The following is an 18,220-nucleotide window of genomic DNA, read 5'->3' as shown; positions in this document are numbered from 1 at the left end:
ACTAGGTTAGTTATGAAAAAACTCACGCATCTAAAAAGCTCTCAGATACTTAATGTTATTTATATTTACATTTATATAATTTAATTTAATTATATTGCATTAAATAAAATAATGTATAAGTATAATTTAATACGAAATATAAATTAAAATTTTACTTCCTAAAACTTTTCCTTCCAAAATATCTTGCAACGTCAGGCAGGGAGAATATTAAGATAAAAATCTGTTAATGACTTGTCACACTTTTAATTAAAAAACGGTTATAAATTAGCCAACAAAGAAGCTAACAAGCCGTCGCCGGAGAGATTAAAAAATTTGATTACTTTTTTTGCACTTCCGTAATTTGAAATTTTTTTAAACAAAGTTATCGACATAAACTTTTGTTTTTTTGCCAGCCTGTTCTTATAAATTGATTACATGTATAAATTATACAAATATATGTAATTCAAAATTCAAGAAATTATTGTAATTATGCTATTTATAGGTTAACTAGCAAACCCGGCAAACTCCGTTTCGCAACCAATGATTTTCCCTGTTTTCCTACTTTTCTCTTAAATAATTTTGCCTGAATTTTCTTTGCTATAAACCTCCCGGAGCCCGAGACCTTTCCGACGAATGGAAATCAGTTCGTGCGTTCTGGAGTTATAGCGTCAAGAAGGAAAACCCGACTTATTTTTATATTATAGATATAACAATGGTACTGCAAGGAATATTTATTTTTAGTAATAATATGATCTTTTGGAGTGGATTGCGATCTATTTTGTAAACAGTCATTATTGATTATTTTTCTTGTACTTAAAAGGATATAATTTTTACATGTTTCCTGGCCAACCAATATCTCCGTAGAAACTGAAGTAAATTTCATTACGACCCACTCTATTTTAACAGCTTTCGGAATTAATTAAGGTTACGGACATTACAGGCTATAAGCTCTGGTTTAATGCACTCATTTATTTACACACACACACACACACACACATAAAAGTCACTCATCTTCATTGTCAACAGGAATACATCCACTGCTGAACGACCACTCACTCTTAAAACCCTCGGCACGTAACATGGCAAGATTTAATCGGGGTTGTAGTTTTGTTATTAGTATTCAGTTTTTATTATTTCCACTTGAATGCAAGTTAAAGTAATAATTAGAAAAGGAATTTGTTCATAATTATGTTATCGGCGTACTCACGTAACTGTTTGATGAACAACTCGACTAGTTTCAAACTATGCTAGAGGGTTATATTCACTCTCAAGCAGCATTCCTCATGAATACGAGCCTCTATATCCAAACAGTTATAATTAAATTAAAGGGGTTTGTGTTGAAAATACACAATACAAAATTGCACCTCGACAAAGTCTTTCCATGTTGCATGCAATCTATAAAAGGGGTTATATTCCTTATGCCTTGGTAGGTCATTGCATTAAGGTCACCGAAGACGAGGACTAAACTGTTCATCTTACAGTCTTATATCTAAAAATCACTCAAGCACTCACACACGACCATTTAACTCGAGTTTTCTAACGTTTAAAGTCAATAAGTCCATGTCGTTGTAGCATCTCTACTGACAAGGCGTGCGCAGGCGCCGTGCGGCGGGAGGACCGCGTCACGTGACTCAGTTGCGTCGTCTGCGCACGCGTCTCGATGCCGCGGGGAATGTGCGTGCTGTATGCGTGTCCGTTGTAGCGCATATTGTGCATCTGTGGGTAAAAAGAGATTAGAATAATGTTGGAAAGTAATATTATTATAGTAAGGTTGTGACTTGGGTCTACGTTTGTTTGGTGACTTAACCAAAATTATCTTGTCCATTTAATTATAGGAGTCGAAATAGTAACTTTTTTAAGGGTGGAATATCATCCAATGACTTCTCCCGTCTTGGGCGAGGCGAGAGGGAATGTCAGACTCTTACTGACTAAAAACCACCCCGTTCCTACTCCTGCTTTTCGAGCCGGGGCCCCGGTAAACCAGTTAGGTAGTCCGCAGTTCCGGGAAATAGTAACTTAAGACAAGTTAGTACAATACTACAAGTTAGTACAATACCACTTTGACATTAAACCAATAAACTTATTAGGAATTCCGGTCACGATCTCGAACTAAAGGTTGTTCTGGAAGAGTAACTTCTGTTTCCCGTAACATGCAAATTAATAGTCGGCTCGCAATTTATTTGGCCATTCCCTCATTTTGTGGTACAGCCAAAACTAATTGCTGCTTGTATCTAAAGTTAGTAACAAATCTAAGCGAGGTGAATAATTCTCATTCGGATTTATTTCCTTATTTTTCCGAAACTATAAAATAACTAATCAATTGGTTACTCTAGAAAGTGCAGTACATAATAGACCAACGTTTCATAGCGGTGCCATCTGTGTGCTTGTCGAAAATCCCGACAGGAACGTAATATCGAGAAAATAGGTAGTGTCGTCATTCTCCACGATATCATATTGGGCCCATATTTGATTGACATGTCATTGAGTAACCATCCACCCTGGCAAGTTTTCACCCCTATAATATTATAAGCATATAGAAAATAATTCATTACCATTACAAAATAACCTACTAACAACATGTAATTATTTAAATTAACACCTGTAATACCTACCTTAACGTGCAAATAAATATTTTTTGTTTGAGTTTGAAAAAAATTATATTTAAGTTATGATATTAGCTATCTTAATGTTACTTTCTAATAAACACAACATCAAAACATGCAATATACACTAAGCGCAAATCGCTTAGTAGGTAGGTATAAGTCTCTAGGAACAAGCAATTTTGGCTTCATTTTACAAATTGACCGAGATAAAACGAAATCCCAGCCGAGATGTATCTCCTGGAAGTTGGCTCGTGAATGCAGAAACTTCTTAAGTACACTTGGAGAACTTTTATCTCCGGACACCTCGAGAACGAGCGGCTTCCTCAAGATTACTCTGATTCGCAACTCTTTGTAAAAGTGCCAGGATCCTTGTTAGCTAATCTTTTGTAGGAGGTAGTGTTACGGTGTGCACCGCGGCTGTTTCGGGGATTTTATGATGACTTTTGTTTTTGTATTTATTTCCGTATCAATAAGGTGTATTTTCCTAAAACATTTCATTTCTAAGTATAAAAAGACTTTTAGCATGATATGCTGTTTTCTATAGAGTAGAATCAGGCGTTACTTTGCGGAAATCCATGCTACACTAACAATACAATATATTTTTAGTTTTCATTCCGCTTATAGATGTACATTGATGTCGTTTTCTATAAGAGACCTAAATGAATTCACGTTAGTAATCTAAAAGCGTAGTTTCCAAAGACTGTTCATTTATTTTCGACCTTGGGAATTTAGATAGGTAAACTAGTGCTTGCTAGTATTGCGATCAGGTGTCGTCTAAGGCAAATTTAAGTAATGAAGCCTAGGGGTGACCTTTGAAATAATTGCTAAACGTGGTTTAACTAGGCAGTAGGGAGCCTTATGTTGTAATGTCTAAGTAGAGGCCATATTTCTTAAAGAGGTCGAATTTTAAATGTAGAATGATACCGAAGATTAAGCCTAAAATATTCGTTTGAACATAGAGCATCATTACTTAGCCTGATTGCCTTATAGAAGGCTAGCTGCCATTTACTTTTGTCAAAAGATGGGATGAAAAGACTTAAGCAAAAATGACGTAGAAATGGAGTTAAAGACTGTAATAAATGTAGTAAAGGTACAGACACACTGAAAAGCTTACAAATAGTAAGTTAGTGACTTGCTTAATACATAGTTTGTTTTACTTTACGGATGACTTTGAGAATCATATACAGCGTGTAACAAAATACCCATATACATCAAGAAGTACTGAAGAATACAGGTTGAATAGAATCTCTACATTGCTGTGTAGAGATTCTATTCAACCTGTATACTTGGTATCGCATAGTTCTTGATTTCAAATCATACAAACGTATCACAACACTACAGGGATCACTCACTAATATTACGAAACATTTTTTCTGCAATCTGATCGCCTAGTACCTGTCTACCTAATTTTGATTCGCGCGGCGGCGCGATTGGAAAAATTCATAGCTTGGTGCCATGAAAACATGACTTTAAAAAACCGTATCGTTTGTAATGTTGTCTAGAAACCGTGTACTAGATATGTATACCCCTTTTTGTTACACGTTGTATACTCCTTTTTTGTTACACCGTGTATATGTCGTGTACCAACCTGTAAGTAGCATCTTTTGTGAGGCTCGTGATACAGCTCGTAGTCACTCGACGAACCTTCTGGCTTCTGAGCACAGCGCCACTGTTGACAAAATAACAAAATGTTATCACAAAGTACGTACATACATACATAACTTCACGCCAGTCTCCAATGGGTAGAGATAATGGAACGTCAATTGCAAGGAATCTTACATAACTCTTTCGCAATATTCCATAGTCACAAAATAAGCAAATAATATGATCCAAATATAAAGTCAATAGGTCAAGTCTACATTCTTCTCATATATAAAAATGAAATGATGTTCATTAGTCTCGCCGAAACTCGAAAATGTTTGAACCGATTTGGCTAATTTTGCTCTTGAGTTATTTGTGGAAGTATAAGGAAAGTTTAAAAAAATAAGAAAAGATGTTGGAGGCAGCACGAAGTTTGCCGGGTCAGCTAGTCCTGACTAAAAATAAGTAGAAGCCTGAACTGTAATCTTCTCCAGTACAATTTTAACTTTACTGGGAAATAACAAGGTTGAAAATGTAATACAAGGGACAGTTTTATGTACAGCTGACTACTAAAGTTCTAAGTACTTTTTCCAGGAAAATATTCGAGGCCTATTAATGTTGTTAGTTCGTTCGGTATTAATTACATCATCTACTTTTGCTTTCTTCGAGTAATTTCTCAACCGTTACTGGGTAAACACGTGGCCAATTAGTTCCTGGATAAATATTTATAATAATAAGTTGAACATTATTCCTGTTCGTTTTGATGGAGCACTTGATTCATTTATATATTTCCGGGTTTTTACCCGCAGTTTTCCATGTGTGGGATTAAAAGGGTTTTTTCCGTAATAAGTTATAATAATCCAGGTCTTTAAAATTGTACTGAATGAACGCACGGTTCATATACATCAGCAAATTATAACTTGCTTAATTACAGCGCCTATGTAGCAATATTATTACTTTTTTGCCTGGATAACATAAGCCCTTTGTAAATCCATATAATCGAATATATACTATTTTTCATTATATGAAGCTGAAGAGTTTGTCATTTTGAATGCGCTAATCTCCAGAACTACTGGTCCGATTTGAATATTTATTTTTGTGTTGGCTATAAAACATTACGCTAAAATCAATATTCCGCGCACAGTGGGTGGGACCACGCAAAGGTACCTAGTATTTTGTATACAAAACAAATCCTAAATTCTATTAAAACATTTCAAAAACAGGTTTACAAGTTTTTCCCTAACGACATAAGATTTATTGTGACAACTTCTTTAGCCTTCCAGAAGGTTCTATTCAAAGTGTTGTATTTCCCTGAAGTATTCAGTATGAACATTTATTGAAAGTTGTTGAAAGCTGAAACGTCCGACATTTAGTTGTATAATTCAAATAGTTTCACAATTTTGTTACGAAATTGTTTTACTTTATTGAAAGTTGAAAGTGTTCTGTGAATTTGTTTTGTTGAGGTTTTTGTATGGTTTTGACGTTTATGATTCTCTTGTATATAATGTAAACATTATGGCTGTACTGTACTGTACTGTACAAGGTCCCACGCTCACTTGTTACTTGTGTCGTCGCAGCGTCATTTCATATTTCATAAGTTTCTTAAGGGTCGGCAAAGAGCCATCAGACCACCACAGATGGGGCCCAGTAGGGCTGATCACTGATCCGGAGCTGCGGAATACCTAGGGGGTTTACCGGGGCTTCGGCTCGAAAGGCAGGAGAACGAACGAGGTGGTTTTTTAGTCAGTAAGAGTCTAACACTCCCTCTCGCTTCGCCCAAGGCGGGAGAAGTCATTGGATGACTTTCCACACTCAAAAAAAAAAAGGTTGGCGAAGCACATGTAATGCCTAAGTGTTCATAGGCCACGGTCACCACTTACCATCAGGTGGTCCATGCTTTCTTGCCAACGTGGTGGTATAGAAAAATCCATATATACATGTCCCATATTTCCCCGTTGCGTAGTCGCGATGAAATGCAGCGCAACGGACATTAAGTGGGGCCGCGACCTTGTTTAGTCACCATGATGTATTGAAAAATAATATTTAACAGAAGAACTCTTTCTAACAGATCCGGATTTGGATATGCAGATCATATCCAAATCCGGATCTGTGTGGATCTGATATGTTAGGATTTTATCAAAGGTTGCTAAACACATAGGAAATGTTTAAAAAAGATCTAAACGTCTGAACTATTGCTCTAAATGACTAGTTCTTTCGATAAGTACCACATTTTTTGTTGCCTTTCCTGAAAGTGCTGGGTCTTTCAGGAATGGCCCAAATATGTAAGGAGCCGTAATGATCCCCTTTACCCCAAATTTATTACAGCTATCCATAACCTTAGCAAAACAAGTCTTACTTACTACTAGTTGTAAATACAGTATACCCCTACAAGGTTAGGGAGAGATAAATAACTCGATTATCCAACAAAGGGTAATTTCGCAAGGTGTTATCCTGTTCATATTCATTTGTAACTTGGACCAGGTGAGCCGAGTATTTGTTAACGTACACACGCTTAATAATAGTTAATAGCCCAGTCGTGAGCCAACCTCATTTGTCACGCTAACACGAACCAAAGTCATATGTTCTAACCTCCATAATTAATGAAAACAATGGCCGACTATTTGTACTGAAATGAAATAAATGTATTTGTATTATTTTCCCTCGAATTTAAGACTAGTTGTCTAGTCATTTTCCCACTTATTAGTCTATCCTTGATCCTTGAAAAGGTAATTGAATGTCGTCATTTGATTTTTATCCAATTATATTATGAGACTTTGAAATTCTAAGATCCGCTTAAATTTCAGTCTAGACCAATAATTGGAATTAAGACAACAGTCACATTTTACTAATTTATTCGATTAGCAACACGACTAGGCTGTTTAATGTAAAATCATAATACAATTATAATCTAAAGACAAATTCTTGTTTACAGAACTCACACACCTAGTAGACTAGCTGAAAAAAATAGGATAATCTGGTTTATGTTAAATTCAGACAAGAACATGACTGTGCTACCCAACGTACCTACTTATCCAATTATTGACGCTCACAAACAAAATAATATAGTTACATACTTACTGGAAAAAATAATAACCTTCCTTTCAAAACAAACTCACTACAACAATACGTTATGCAACATTAATGTGACATTGGTTTCTATTCATAATATTAAGACAAAAATGTATTGTGACCCAAATAATATATCAGGCAAGGTAAAATATTCAGAAATATGACTTATTTTATTCTTCTAATCTCATTTCTGATTCTTTTACGTACTATTACGAGAGTATTATGAGATAAAATAATGTTATCTATTTATATTCTGTTAAACACAACATCACGTATGTTTATCTCCGAAAAAAGGTATTATAAATAATTTGTATAAATACTATTCGTAACATAGTTTCTACATACAATTAGGTTTGATTGTAATAAAGAAAATAATTTATTATCAGGCATTACAATGATTCCTAACCCTATTCCTTATGAATCTATTATTTTATAAGTCATTGTTACCAATAAATATTTATTTAATTATAAGCACATACAAAAAAGAATATATAAAATATTACGGTAGTAAATTATAAAAAAAGTTACGGTAGAAGCACAGAGTCTGGGATTGTGTCCAGTAAACGGTATACATACGGCTCACCTCGTATTACATAGGACTTATAACACAAATGTTGAAAAGTGGGTGTACATTGTACAGCGGCATTACTTGCCGTAATGTGCAGGTGTACCTACCACTTCGGGGATAAAAGTCGTGATGTTGCATAAAAATGATAATTAAATGATTGTCATCGACACATATGTAGGTACCGTACTACGATATTGTTTATTTGGAATTTTAAACAAAGAATCAAATGATATAAGGTTCATACTCTTTTTTTCCTAAGAAAAAGTAGAGTGTAGGTAGTTTATTAGAAATTCACAGTTTCATTCGTATAAGTTCCGATAACTAAGTAAATGCTGAATTGAAAACTTTAATGTAAGTTGAAGCAAACATCGCAGTCAGTTTGGTTTAAAACAGAATATTATTCATCAAGTTGTAAAACAAGATGAATAGCACTGCTAGTTAAATTTCTCACTTTAAAACTTCTTTAACTTCACATTTACAAAAGTAAACGTAATATCAAGAGTTATGAAATGAAGATATGAGGAGGGTGAAATCATAAGACTTTATTATTATAAATGTGAAAGTTTGTTTGTTTGGATGTTTGTCCGTCAATCATGCTGAAACTACTGAATGGATTTTGATGGAATTTGGTATACAGACAGAGTTTGAGCTGACTTATACTTTGTTGACTTTTACCTACGAGAACCAGGGCGATGCCCCTGGCAGAAGCTAATTTTAACACATTGAACGCCGTGGTGGTCTCTGGTGACCGACGTTAGCGTAGGATTTGCCTTCAACAGTTTTCTATTGGCAGTCATAGACTTAAATAACTTTACAGAACTTTTTAATCAGGATACCCAACCATACTCCCAACAGTTAAAACTATCTATTATTCATTATCAAACTACTTCTTTCTTAGCCCGCGCGCCTAATTGGAGAATGTAGATAATTTATAATTATAACAAAATGTAGTTTGTACGTAGTATTCCACCACAAATATTATAACATTTCAAAACTAAGACCGCAATAATTGCCCTGTAATAAAAACCACAACATGATTGGTAGGGTGTCCCAAAAAAATAAAAGTCGTTATTTTTGAACGCATACCCTCTAATTATTTTCGAATAGTGTCAACATACACGTAAATAAAGTTTCATACACCTAGAAGCACAGCAACCCGTGCCGACTTGCCTTGATACATGTCAGTACTTGCATATTTTGACGCGTCGGAGTTATCGTATCGCAGTGCTTGTTATTACTTGTTTATTTATTAGTGATCATATTGTTTACGTTTAGTTAAGATGTCAGGGGTATTACCCACTTCTAAAAAGTACATATTCTTCATAGTTTATGTAAAACATCAAATTACCGGTTCGAAATTATTGCCCTCCAATGGCCAAGAATTGGCAATTTTGTTTTACAACATTCGCAAAGACAATATAATCAATGAAAATGCAATCCTAACTATTCATGAGTGCATTATTTATTGGGAAAAAGCCCGTATATCAACTAAAGCATTACCGAACTGTGTTAAGAAGCTAATGACCTTATACCAAGTTTCGAGAGATCTACAAAAAAATGTGAACAAAACCCAAGACTTATTTAAACGGCGTCGTCAAGTTTATTTCTAATTTGGACAATTTATTCGGCATTGCATATCAGATTCGATGCTCAATAAAGATAGATGAAGATAGGATCTTCTTGCAGCCTCAGAAAGAGTCTGGCAAGCCTGGTCAATTAGCTGGAGTGGACAAAAACCGGAGCCTCGGTAAACTCGCTAGGTAGGCCGCAGCTCCGGATCAGGTATCAGCCCTACTGGGCCCATCTATGGTGGTTTAATGGCTCTTTGTACCGCACGGGTCTGGTTCTGGTCGGGCGACGAGCAACCTTTTGCTCGCCGTCCGCAGAACCGCACTTACGGTGGCCAGAGATCGTTGCGCGAGCCCTGACGCCCGGAGTGCCTCTCGCGACGGCTGGGTCTTGAGGAGGTTCGTTTCCTTACGCGTTCTACTTCTTCCTTAGCTAGCATGACTGCTTCGCAGAAGGAGGAGATCGCTTTCCAGTCTCCCTCGCTCCACACCATGGAATGAACCAATGTCGAACACGAGAGGTCGCCGTCGCCGAGCACATCCCTGAGGACTCGGCGGTGCTCAGCCCATACAGGCCATACGGCCACCTGTACACCAATATGTTCCAACGTGTCCTTCAGACGGTCACTATTGAGGCACTTGGACTCAACATTGACGATTATTCCATATGTAACTCCTCCAAAAGCAAGGCCTTGTTCGATGATTTTAAAATTGATGACAGTTTCCTACACTAGGTCCTATTCATGGTCAAAGAATGTTATTTTTCTACAAGTAAAGGCTCCAATGTTAATACTAAAAGCCGTTAATGATACAAACAATGAAGGAGCAGTGAAATTAATGCAATATTTCAACGAAAAAAATCACACTTGAAAAGGAACAAAAACAGTTGTTACTACATTGCGCACAGGAACACAGACTGGAATACCCTGACTGTAGAAGAATGCCATTAAAGAGGAAATTTTATATATAATATTATTTTAATAATAAATAAATATTTATAATAATAAAAAATATTAATTTGTAACATTAAAGCTAACTTTAAGTGATTTTCCTTACAATCTCCATACAAATTATTTCTTGAAACTTTGACATCAAGTCGGCACGGGTTCCCGTTATCCGATACCAATGATATTTTTTATTTTAGTTGTTATGGTCAAATAGAAAAAATATAGAGGGTATGCATTTAAGTAATCGAAAAAAATTTTTCGCCCTTGTTGGCTGGGACACCCTAATGATTGGATTATACTCTTGATGCATGAATATATCGAAGCTCTTATTATTCCAATTAAAATAAACATAATGATTTATTTATTTGTACATAAAGGCTGCTAAGATATACTACTAGAACAGTACATGAATGTTATAACGTGATTTATTGGCCTATGACCTTAATACATAGGAACATGGTTTCAATTCCTGGAGATCCAGCAAAGCGAGGTTTTAGGAATCTACAGTCTATATATAACAGAATTGGTCAATATTGGTTCAATTTGAAATAACTTTTCAAGGAATTACAGACATTACTACTATTATTGAATCCATTTTAATAACCAAATAATTTTATCATACCAAAGACCAAAACAAATAATAGTAATAGTTTTACTTATAGTTAATATTATCGCAATTAAATTTACTAGAAGTAAAACTATTAACAACTAAGTACTTACATCTTCAAATCTATAATGTTATGTTATAATCCGGCAAACGAGCAAACATATCACCTAATGGCATGCAATCTAAGGCGTTAGAAGTGCGTTACCGGCCTTTTGGGGTTAGGAATTTAAGGGTTGAAAAGGTTCTTACATAAGAAAAAAGAAACAAAAATGCGCAGAAAATATTTCGACACGAAACAAACTCCGCTGGGTCGACTAGTACCTAAATAAAAATGTTTAGGAAAAATCCAGGGCCGAATTCGAAAGAGTTCCTCCATCGAAAAGTGAATTCAATTCCCAATACATTTTCGTATTGGAAAATGCATAAAATATTTGAATCAGTTTCGTTATTTGAAAGGCTGAATATTAAAGTGTTGTGTAAGTCGAGTGGCCAATGCAGATCTGACATTTAAATGAAATAGAATGCAGATTGTGGAACGGTATCTCTTTGTTTTTCTAAGTTTATTGCTTTTATTTGACCTTACAATAGATTCAACCTTTTAAGTGAATTGGAAATGGATGAAACGTGATATTGTTGAAATTATACGTTGAGCTTCTTGGAGCAAATGATAAATATAGGGGGTTTATTTTAAATGTGTATTTAATGATTACTTAAATTAGCTAATTACTGATAACAGAAGCCTTGGTATGAGTTTGTTTTACGTTTAAAGAGATTGAAACGAGATCGCGTTTGACACTTTGATTGGCCAGTACGAATTAACCAACCAATCAGAGCGTCGATCACGCTCTCGTTTCGTTTTCGTTCAACTTAAAGCAAACTCTTACTAAAGGTACAGAACATTATTTTATTTTAGAAAATCTCATTCAATTAATGTAACGGTATAATCGTCTACTTAAATATACAACGGTTACTTAGGTATTCATGTTATTAGGATGTTCATAAAATTATAATGAATATTCATTTCCATTTGTAGCACCCAAAGGAATCGCTCCACAAATTCTGTGCGATCCCAAATTAAATCGATTTGGTCTGATTGGATTTTTAGTATCATCAGTGAAATGATGCTCAGTATTTTACAAGCTTATTACTATATTTATGTATAAAGACGAGAGTTTTGTTATATAATTCCTTTATGAAAAAGGGACGCTTTTAAATAATAAGAATAATTAAACTAGCTTGCTGTCGTACTCAGAGACATTTAACAATGATTACTGCACGGGTTTCATGTTGAAACAAATGTGCTTAATTATGTAATATCTACGTGTACATATGAATGCAATAAATAAGTTGACTTTGAGTTACTTAAACTATTACTAAACGATTTTGTTGCGAAAACAATAGGGATGATGACTGGGTCAAAAATAAATTATTACAACTTTTCAATACAATAAAATATTAAAAAATAATCACACTCTCATTCATAAATTTGATGAACTACTTAATTTTCGATTTTTTCTAGCAAAATTTCTAGAAATAAGTTTGCTATTTGACGTCAAAAACTTATGACGTCATAATAGAGTATTTCACACAAAGGTCATAGAAAATATAGTTTTTGACATTTCGAAAAAAGTATTGAATTTGACTAGTAGGAAACATGCCTATTGCTAAGGACTGGGTTAAGTAATTAAATGACGTACGTACTCTGAGTACGGCAGTGTGGCAGGGAAAAATGTAAACATTTCCACGAAAGGTTTAATTTCATGACGGACGTAAAAGCCTCTTGTTTCTCGTGGTTGCATAGCTTTCAGACTAAATTGACAATGTTACTGCACCATCCATTTTGAGATTCAATTTAAAGTCAACATGAGCTCCTCTTGTTCAGCTTTATAAAGCGATATTACCTTGAAACTAAGGTACACACAACTAGAAACCAGTATAAGCTGACCGCTCAATGCGTGGAAAGATCATACAAAGCGAGTCCATGATGAATTGTTTTCGTTTAGCTTGATATAGCTGTGTGTTCAATACATACATGTTGATTTGCCTAAAATAGGTAGACATAATTTTTTGTTGATCTTTCGAATTTGATCTGGGGGCACGGCAGTGCCCCCGCCAAGTCGAGCAAAAAAAGCGGCACGGCCGTACCATCCTTTTCTCGAAGCAATTCGGGCCTTTTTCGACCCCCTATAATTCGGTTGTGGATAAAGCAAGAAACCTGAATCTTCAGTAACTAATCCGGCATTGTATAAACACGGAATATTTAAAATTTCAGTCAATTTGAACCAGTAGTTTAAGAATGACAACTTGTTAAAGTTTCTAAATTTTGTCACTCACTGACTCACCGATCATCAAAAGTCCAAGGCACTTCTAGCAGACTTAGAAGCTTCATATTTGGAATACATATAGAGTTTAGTGTCTTAATCATGGGAAAACTTAAATATTTTGTAATTTCGGTCCAGTTTTCCAAATACACCAACTGCATCAATAACTTTGTAATCCCATATAAATATATGGGATTACAAAGTTATTTATGCAGTTGGTGGTTGGAAGTAGTACCGGAAAAGAAAAAGAGGAAGACTACATATAAAAATAAGAAAATATCATAAGACCTTTAACAAAATTCGTTAGAAGTAAATGGTATCAAAAAGAAAGGCTCTACAAAAAGAAGTGAGATCCCATCAAAAACATCCTGTAAAAAACCCAAGTCTCGCAGCTCAGTCTTTCTACCGTCAAAAGTTGTGAGATCCATGTAATACCAAGTCGGTTAATCTATTTAGTGTCTACTTGAAGGACCTTCTGTCTTGAGTTATTACATAAGTTATTATCATGCCAATATTAAAAATATTTAACGTTTTAAACAAATAGATCGACTTGGACATAAACACTATAAATAAACAATCACACAAACGTTTTAAATTAACTTATTACTAAAAAAATATTCGTAAGTAAGAAATATTGCATAGGTTATTTTTTTTGTTAATATTTGAATTCTAGACCAATTTTAATCTATACATATAATAAAATCGTAGAAAAGTGCTGTCTGTACATTGAAAATAAAAATAAAAAAAATAGCAGGGGTTATTGTTATGTCGATGTCGAACCCAAAAATGTAATTAACTTTTTTTTTGTCTGTTTGTCTGTTTGTCTGTTTGTCTGTTTGTCTGTTTGTCTGTTTGTCTGTTTGTCTGTTTGTCTGTTTGTCTGTTTGTCTGTTTGTCTGTTCGTCTGTGCGCGCTAATCTCAGAAACGGCTGATCCGAGTTGGATGCGGTTTTCACGAATATATTGTGGGATGCTTAAATTTACATTTAGTGTTTGTTTCATGTCAATCGGTTCATAAATAAAAAAGTTATGTCAAATTAAAGAATCACGTCGAACATTCTATGCTTATACCATTAATCTCCGCAACTATTTGACGGATTTGGTTGAAATTTGGTACAGATATAGTTTAGAACCTTAGAAAGGACATAGATATATTTTTATTTCAAAAATCAAAAAATAAATAAAAATAAGAAATAAATTATTTATAAATAATTCTATGTCGATCGTTACACGACTTCGGTTCATGTTATTGTTTTAATTTATCGAAAAAAGTAAATAAATAGTAAAAAGGTATGAAAAAAATAATATCAATATAATAAAACATTTAGTACAAAGAAAATGCTCTAACGGAGTATAGATAATTCTATGTCGATCGTTACACGACTTCGGTTCATGTTATTGTTTTAATTCATCGAAAAAAGTAAATAAATAGTAAAAAGGTATGAAAAAAATAATATCAATATAATTAAACTTTTAGTACAAAGAAAATGCCCGAACGGAGTATAAATAAATAATCCAAGTTGTCTTTATCCTCGATAGATGGCGTTGGGATCGAAATAGATCGCGCTATGGTTTCGTTACATTCATTTGGTTGGGTATCGGCCGAGCGCTTCGGTACTATCGTAGAAAAAGTGTATTATCAGTCGTATGATTATTTGTCTGTAGTGGTCCTGCTGTTTCGTATATTCTAAATTGGTTTCGTTGTATTTGTCAATTAATAAGTTTATTTGTTGGGTTTTCCTGGTTTTTTGGTTAAACTATTTAACGTAGGTTTAGTTTGATATCGATTATTAGTAGTTACTGTAGTTAGTTTTTTTAATAAAATTGTAAGTCTAATTTATAAATTAATTAGATTAGATTTAAGTCGTTTCTTTTAAATTATTTAGTTTAAGCTTGGTTATTATAGCATAGAGGATAGGTTGTAATATAGTTTCTTTTTTAATTGTTATAAATTCGTAATTCGTAGCTTTCTTTAGTTTTAAGTTAGTTTAAGTCCGTTTTTAAACTATTTTTTCAATGCCCTAAGTGAGTATACATCTATTAAATTCAAACGCAGAGCTCATTATGTTGATTTTTGAAGAGTTCCCTGGAATATCTTCCACATCTCATTTTTGAAGAGATCCCGCGAGATCGGGAACTATGTGGTTAAAACCAAAAATTTGCCGGAAGTCACTATTCCACGCGAACGAAGTCGCGGGCAAAAGCTATACTAAATAAAAAGACTTTACAGCATAAAGTGTATAAAAACGACCGGTATAACGTAATGGAGTCCCTTGTTTTACACGGACCATAATCCTTGATTGACCTTCCCCGAAATTACCATTACATAACCTGCCAAACAAAGACTACGTTGTGACTTCTCATAAACACGCACATTCCGTAGAAGGCCCACTAACTTACGTACTCGTAACACGGGATTACGCACACATTAACATTATGTCCCTCGTACTCTGTGATTCAGGATGTGAACGACTCCACATCAAGCTATACAGAACCAGTATACATACACTGACCGTCGATAGTGCGGAAAGGGCCCATCCATAAATTTTGTCACCCCCTTCTTGTCACACTTGTCACATCACAATTATTATGTGAGATCTCCCCCTCCCTAGTGTGACGTCACATTTTATAATTTTACATCTAGATTTTTTTGAGATTTTCGATAATAGTTCCAAGTTCGTGTTTTAACAGTTAGATTACAATAATTGAAATGTGACGTCACGAAATTTAAAACCCCTCCCGCTTGTCACATATAGTCACACTTTGTCGACCTTCTCCCCCTCTTAAAGTGTGACGTAATTAATGGATGGCGCCAAAGATGACACAAACTGGTAACCAAGATAAACTGGTTTTGTATATCTCTATGTGACTGTGTAGGTACATGTGTACTCATCGTCTAGACTGACATACAAATCAAACGCTAAGGTGTGGTCAGTCATTTGTTTCTTTCATTTGGGACGGAACGTGACCGTGCTTCGTTACCGTCCTGAAATATTATCCCCTAACCTTCAGAGATGAAATAGATGATCAGACTTCGGATCTTACTTTGTAATCAAAGTAATACGACTCCATGAACTGTATAAAGATCGTTTTGATAATCTTGCTTCGTTAAAATGTAAAGGAAAAGTTAGGAACGGATTTTATCTATTTATTTTTTTCGGTTGAATATCGTTTGGTTGAGTGTTTACAAAAATGTGTTTGTGGGGGTTTCTTTATTTATTTAATGTTTAATACTATAATCTAGTATCTAGTTGAATTCATATTTTTCTATAAGATCTTAGAAGTACTTCTGGAACTCATTTTGTGTTTCATGTTGTTAAAAAAAAAATCATTGCCCCGCACTAGGATTTTTTCTTGTATCGTGTGTGCGTTTATATACATATAAACACTAGCTGACCCGGCAAACTTCGTACCACCTCAAACATTATTTTCTCACCTTTTAAACCTTCCCTGGACTTCTACAAATAATTCAAGACCAACATTTGCCAAATCGGTCCAACCGTTTTCGAGTTTTAGCGAGACTAACGAACAGCAATTCATTTTTATATATATAGATACAGGTTCACATACACATGATACCCAAACCCGAAACAACTTTTTGTGGATCACACAAAGTTGCTCAGTGTTACACGGCAGCCTGTCACCCAGCCACTGTACCAACCGTGCAGTCAAATTGACGAAAACATGGTGTATAGAGCACTACAACATATTTTATGCGGAATAATAGTCAGCTTTGAACCTGTCTCCATAACTATCCCCGTACGATTACAAGAACAAAAGTACGTACGTGACGTCGTCAAAACAGTACGTGAGTAAGCCGATAACATAATAATTAAGAACAAAAGTAGACTATAATAGGCTCTTTACAATTAGTAAGAGTTGACTGCACGGTTGGTGCGGTGGCTGGGCAACTGGCTGCCGCGCAACGTGTCGCGGGTTCGATTCCCGCACGGAGCAACTCTTTGTGTGATCCACAAATAGTTGTTTCGGGTCTGGGTGTGATGTGTATGTGAACTTTTATGTTTTTAAACGCACCCACGACACAGGAGAAAAATCCTAATGCGGGGCAATGTTTTTTTTAAAGAAAATAAAAAAAGAAGACAAATATTGACATGTTACCGTGAAGTTGGTCTGCTGACACACGCCGCGGCCACACAGCAGCTTGCGCGCCGACCGCTGGAAGTTCCTGGTCATCAGGCAGTACACTATCGGGTTGATCGCCGAGTTCGCGTGACCTGTTGACAATAGTTTACACATTTTCATCATGATATCAAACGAGCAGACTTATCACTTGATGGTAAGCAATCGCCGCCGCCCAATGGACACTTGAAACACCAGTGACGTTACAAGTGCGTTGCCGACTTTTTGGGAGTTAAGAATATAAGGGTTGTTGGGGAACTGAGGATTGAGAACATTAAGAAGGGAGGAATTGGGCTTCCGGTAACCTCACTCGCACAACGAAACACAACGCAAGCGTTGTTTCACGTCGTTTTCTGTGAGGCCGTGGTATCACTCCGGTCGAGCCGGCCCAGCAGTGCCGAAGCATGGCTCTCCCACACTTGATATCATGACATGTCTAAAATGATTTAAAATGATTCATTGGTATCGGTCTTCTCATTTCCGTGTTGTTGTACTCATGTTGCCAAGCCCTAAAAGGGTTTCATGTTCAAACCAATCTGCTAATGTAATATCTATGTACATACTAATGATTTCAATAAATCATTTGAGTTAGAGTTTCTTTTTTTATGTTAAATGGGCCGACGTTTGGCCGCTATCTGGCCTGATGGTAAGTGATGATGCGGCCTACGGTGGAGCACGTCTGCCCATAAGCAACCTATTCACTCGGGCTTTGAAGACACCCAGGTTGTACCCATTCTCTGCCTTAATTCTTACCTATTTATTTTAGATACTATTAATCATAATCTTAGTTTTTGGCAGGTTCACCATACTTCAAAAACGGCAACAAGTCCACCTAAC

The 18,220-nt window shown here is 35.4% G+C and overlaps 1 protein-coding gene across 1 annotated transcript in view; it reads right to left on the bottom strand.

Annotated features, from left to right (window-relative positions):
- Positions 1 to 375: 375 nt before the first annotated feature.
- Positions 376 to 18,220, bottom strand: part of LOC118282236 (neuropeptide FF receptor 2) — a 100,262-nt gene continuing 82,417 nt past the window's right edge. The window contains exons 7-9 of the mRNA XM_035603217.2: positions 17,363 to 17,478; positions 4,171 to 4,251; positions 376 to 1,695 (exon numbers count right to left, since the gene is read on the bottom strand). Of these exons, the coding sequence (XP_035459110.1) occupies positions 1,516 to 1,695; positions 4,171 to 4,251; positions 17,363 to 17,478 (377 nt within the window). The 3' untranslated portion in view covers positions 376 to 1,515. The remainder of the gene's footprint in view (positions 1,696 to 4,170; positions 4,252 to 17,362; positions 17,479 to 18,220) is intronic.

Source organism: Spodoptera frugiperda, chromosome 20, assembly GCF_023101765.2.
Source record: "Spodoptera frugiperda isolate SF20-4 chromosome 20, AGI-APGP_CSIRO_Sfru_2.0, whole genome shotgun sequence".
Classification (NCBI taxonomy): domain Eukaryota; kingdom Metazoa; phylum Arthropoda; class Insecta; order Lepidoptera; family Noctuidae; genus Spodoptera; species Spodoptera frugiperda.
Note: the sequence above shows the minus strand (reverse complement) of the source record. Positions and strands in the feature narration are given on the sequence as shown.